Source organism: Anneissia japonica, unplaced genomic scaffold (genome assembly GCF_011630105.1).
Source record: "Anneissia japonica isolate Jap-2015-1 unplaced genomic scaffold, ASM1163010v1 scaffold287930_len349246_cov199, whole genome shotgun sequence".
Lineage (NCBI taxonomy): Eukaryota > Metazoa > Echinodermata > Crinoidea > Comatulida > Comatulidae > Anneissia > Anneissia japonica.
In genome coordinates, this window is record NW_022717415.1 from 137,897 (window position 1) to 142,839 (window position 4,943).

Sequence of the window (4,943 nt, forward strand, 5' to 3'; positions counted from 1 at the left end):
AGCTTACTTGTATTTTCAACTGTGGGTATTTTTTCTGGTCATTGCGTATAAGTATACAAAATATTCGGCTTATAAGTATTTATATGCAGTTGAAACTACCTGAGGGTTTATTTATATGTTATATAGTAAATGCATTGTTTGTAAAAAGGTGTTAATTGAAAATTTATATTTACCTAACCTTGGTAAAATAGACACGTGACCTGAATATGACAAGACTGTGTTGGTATGATTATTGCATCTACATCTATTCATCCATTATAGGCTTATTAATTTAATTGTCATTATAATCATAATTGATACGTCGCAGCTGGTAGTATGTACTATATTGTACCTTTGTACCTGTACATTGCATTCTTATTTGGTGACTTTAGTAGAACGGTTATTTTGATCATAATGAGAATCCTCTGTATTATTGGTCTCCTGTTTATAACAATAATTTCTTTTAACTGTGAGTTTGGAAATGCAGAAAGAACAGTGAGTATACAGTAGTTCAACTCTTGTTATGTAGTCTAACTTTCATTTGAAGTTAATGCCTTCATTCATGGGGTTCATGCTTAAAATATATATCCAGAGACTGATTAGCACTTCAAACTACACTTCTAATAATTTGGAAATACGGAGGGAATAGCCTAACTGTTGTTAAATTTAAATTAATTAGTTCGTGAACTTCATTGGCTTGCTGTTATAAATGTCTCTTCATATTAAACAATGGTCAGCCGATAAAGACAACAAATGTCTTGTCAATGTTTGGCGTCAATGTTTGGCGTCAATGTATATTTAATTATGCCGAATTGATATCTCGTTGTAAATGAAGGCACGAATATCCAACCAAGGAGTCTCCAAGCATTCCGATTAGTTGCATTCATTCTAACTATTTGTGAAAAAAAACCCCATGCGTCGAAAATGTTTATGTTTCTATTTATGTTTTAGGTACATTTGTACTTGATGCACCCTACATAATTGACCTTTTTATAAACTACTTCTTGGATTTCAGTTTGATATTTAAAGATTTTTTTGTGATAATGTAAACAAATTCATCAACATATTTTTTTTTCGAGATTATTTTTGCAAACTAAACTGGGGCTTCTTTTCAAAATGAATATGTACATTTTTAAATTGCTACTATAGGTCATTTTGGAATTCGAAATTCTGTTTCATACATTTAACTAGCTAGTACAGTTTTGTGTATCGCTTCTCATCTCCAAAAAAAAAACCCAAAAAATAATACGTTGTGTGCGTTCGACACAGAAACATATATCGGCTTTGAAAACAGCTTTCGTTTTTTTGTTTTTTTTTTCAGGTTGATTCAAATTCCACGATTCGACGAGTCGTGTCGGAGATCATGCAGAAGATGTCTACGGGAGGGAAGTTCGACGTTAAACACGTGAAAGGGCGAATTCCAAAGGGAACGAAGCGGACGGTTTTGAAGCAAGTTGAGAATCGGAAAGTCTTGGCAGGTTTGTGGGAACACCCAGTGCCGGGAGCATACCAAGGAGATATGTTTTTGACTGCGGATCAAGAATCGAAATTGCTGAAGTTGAAGGAAACTCACGGAGGAATACATAAACGTAAAGCTGTGACGAATTTCGCAAAGCTGTGGCCAATAGCCACAGTACCCTTCACCATTGATGAACAATTAGGTAGGCCAAGTCTATGTGCAACATGATATATATTCAGCAATAAAAATTCAACCAAATTATCATTACGACTATAATTACCTATATTGTATTATTTTTATGCATTGTATAATATAAATTCAGCCGATTAAACAGCAAACCAATTTTGTTATTTTACAATGAAAAACAAAATTGAAATGAAGAACTAAATGGAACATTTGTTTGGATTTCATGGACCCCAGCCAAAAGACATACTGTGGCGTAAGATAATGACGTCGATTTGGCATGTTCCAAAATAATGACGTTAGAATTCTTCTTTTATGTTTGCTGCTATAGTTTCCAAAATTTATCTACGTCTGATTTTAAAGTCAATGCTGTTCTCGTCTCTTTTGATTCCCTGCATCACTGCTAAAAGACATAAAATAATATAGATTTGCCATGTTTCTAACGAATTAAGTTGGAATTTTGCTGTTATAGTTTTCAAATTTACCTACTTTACATATACATAATATAATAATCATTAAGCAATATTGATTTATTTTGTTGTTATCCAGAGTCGAAAACTGATGTTATAATGGCAGCGATGGAATATATGGAGTCCATCTCATGTTTGCATTTCGTTCCACACAACACGTTGGTATCTGAAACTCTGGGACATAATAGTTTCGTTCATATCTTCAAAGGAGACGGGTAGATAATACTTATTACTCATTAAAATATTAATTATATCCTAAATAAATAACAGTTAAATTTGCACAATCATAAATAAGAATGTGGCACTACAAGTTTTAATGTCTGTTTTGTTGCAATTTAGAAGGAAAATTTAACCACCTTTACATATTTCAAAATTGTTTTACTGACAAACAGTAGATCTATAATTAACAGTAGATGGTAATTTATAAAACTCAGTAAACTTGATTACTGTGTTTAGTTTATCTCTTGATAAAGAGATTTTGACACAGTCAATGATATTTGTATGCTATTCGAATAGATGTTGGTCTTCCGTTGGTAAGCTAAGCGGTGGTAAACAGTTAATATCGCTTGGAATCGGATGCTATTCTGTAAGTATGTAACCTTGTTCTATTTTTTTTAAATGCGATTGTAACAACGTATGAATAATAATTATAAAAGTATAAATTAGTATAGTAATAATATTCTGATTCAAGATTTGTTTAATTAATCAGTTTAGACCAACACATGTACATATTGGTTATTTTGTTTTACTAGCATGGCGTCATCCTTCATGAATTGTTACATACGATCGGATTTCACCACGAACAATCTCGACTTGATCGCGACGATTACGTACAAATAAACTGGATCAATATTGATGAATCGTTGGCCAATAATTTCCAGAAGAGTAACGTCATTACTGATTATCCATACGACTATTATTCTCTCTTGCATTACGGTAGAAATGTAAGCTCTTATATTGTATTCCATTGTTTTTCAACAACTAGAAAAGAACAATGTAGCACAATTATACTTTCATCATGTGTCTGTCGAAGTGTCTTCTATTTTCACCTGCGAATGCCTATGTAAAATGGCAAGGAATGTAAAGAAATAAGTCAAACAGGGTATTTTATCAGATGACATAGGCAGTATTTAATGTAATTAGATATAATTAAATAGGCATTTATATTTACTTGCAGAGTTTTCGCACCGACAAAAGTTCTCCGTCGATTAAAACAGTAAATCCGCTACTACAGTTCGACATTGGTGGCGGTAATAATATGACGTATACTGACATCTACATATTGAATGACCTGTACAGTTGCAGTGGTAAGGGTTTTAAGCATTTTTTTAAATGAAATCAACGGGGGTGGAAAAGATAGGGGTGTGGATTTTGGTAAGACGGAGAAAATCTTCTTTGTTTCTTCTGTACATATCTTAAAAGATTAAAAGGGTAATGTAATTTGGGACCAAATCAAATTTAATAAAAAGGCATAATAAATATAGATATTATACCATAGTAATCGAAGCTAATTTTGTCGTAGCCGAATGTCCTGAGACAGACTGTGGAAGTGGTTTTCTTGGTGCCAGATGCGAATGTTTTTGCTTTGAAAGCGATGAAAACGAGCTTGACTGTAATCAACCACCTGTTGAGTTGTTAAAAGGTAATAACCTTGTCCATTGCTAGTACTGATATTATGAATTGACTTTTATATTCCAAAGTAGCCTATGATTTTATTTTTTTTGAATGTATATATACTGTCTCTTATACACATCTAGATGTGTATAAGAGACAGTAGCCAATAGCATGTGTGAGCGTTTAACCGTGGAGATCTCTAGGTCTCCGGTTCAATTCTTATTGCTGACTATTCTTGTGTTTCAGTTGGAGGGCTGATATACAAGTTACGATAGCGCACCGTCTTTCGATTGGCCCAGTGTGTGTGTTATGGCCTCTGTGTAAAACAACACAGTACACTCTTCGGAAAAGATTTGGGGATTTTCTCCCAGTGTACTGACATATCACCACCAGCAGGAACCACTGCAAGTAAGTCTGCTTCATATTTCAATAACCCATTTTATGTTACTTCTTTTTAATACAGGACGTTTCATATTGCTGACAACTGACGAAATTGCTGTCAGAAGAAATGTCATGTTAAGTTAAACAACGCAGTACACTCTCGGAAAGGAGTAGGGATTGTCTCCCGGTGTACTGCCCAATCACCACCAGAAGGACCCACTGGAAATACGTCTACTTCAGACTTTCACCCATCCATTCATATTCCATGTAAATAACCCATTTTATGTTACTTCTTTACAGGACGTTTATTATTGCAGACAACTGACGAAATCGCTAACTGTCAGCCAGAAGAAACGTCATATAAAACTGGTTTATTTTTTTTACAAAGAACTGTCTTGACAATGAATGGAGATGAGATGTACAAAGAAATCATCCGTTTAAAGTACGAAACCCCACCCCAAATAATAATGTTCACTATAATTGACAAAAAGTGACATTACCATACTTTAGACCACAAATATTATGATAAATCTTTTATTTTGTTTTCGCTGCGGCTTGTCCAGCGCCTCTCAACATATTACAATGACACATTTTTATAACTTTGAAATATATGACAAGGAACATAATTAATACCAGTACTTAGAAACAGAGAATTTAAAGACATCTTCAAAATGGTTCTGTAAAGGTGCCCATTAAGAAAAAAAACACAAAACAAAAAACTAAAAAAAAAAAAAAATTGGATACCAAGCACTTTCGAATTTTTATGTAATTTTTGGAAAAGAAGGTGTAAAGTTAGTTTGTAGAGGAAGATGGTGATGGTGGAAAAGAAACAAAGAGTAAAATACATCATTGTAAGG

General features: G+C 33.4%; 1 protein-coding gene across 1 annotated transcript; it reads left to right on the forward strand.

Moving 5' to 3' along the window:
- The first annotated feature begins 347 nt into the window (after nucleotides 1–347).
- On the forward strand, nucleotides 348–4,580 carry LOC117110223 (protein SpAN-like). Its single transcript, XM_033252845.1, has 8 exons — nucleotides 348–474; nucleotides 1,301–1,640; nucleotides 2,171–2,306; nucleotides 2,608–2,677; nucleotides 2,844–3,035; nucleotides 3,269–3,398; nucleotides 3,614–3,733; nucleotides 4,387–4,580. The coding sequence occupies exons 1-8, from the start codon at nucleotides 394–396 to the stop codon at nucleotides 4,578–4,580; spliced, it is 1,263 nt and encodes a 420-aa protein (XP_033108736.1). The 5' UTR covers nucleotides 348–393.
- The last annotated feature ends 363 nt before the right edge of the window (nucleotides 4,581–4,943 follow it).

Excerpts from the sequence above, each read along its gene's own strand:
- LOC117110223 (XM_033252845.1), top strand. The coding sequence starts at position 394 with ATGAGAATCCTCTGTATTATTGGTCTCCTGTTTATAACAATAATTTCT. Across the intron at positions 475-1,300 it reads TTGGAAATGCAGAAAGAACA|GTTGATTCAAATTCCACGAT; the intron begins GTGAGTATACAG and ends TTTTTTTTTCAG. Across the intron at positions 1,641-2,170 it reads CACCATTGATGAACAATTAG|AGTCGAAAACTGATGTTATA; the intron begins GTAGGCCAAGTC and ends GTTGTTATCCAG.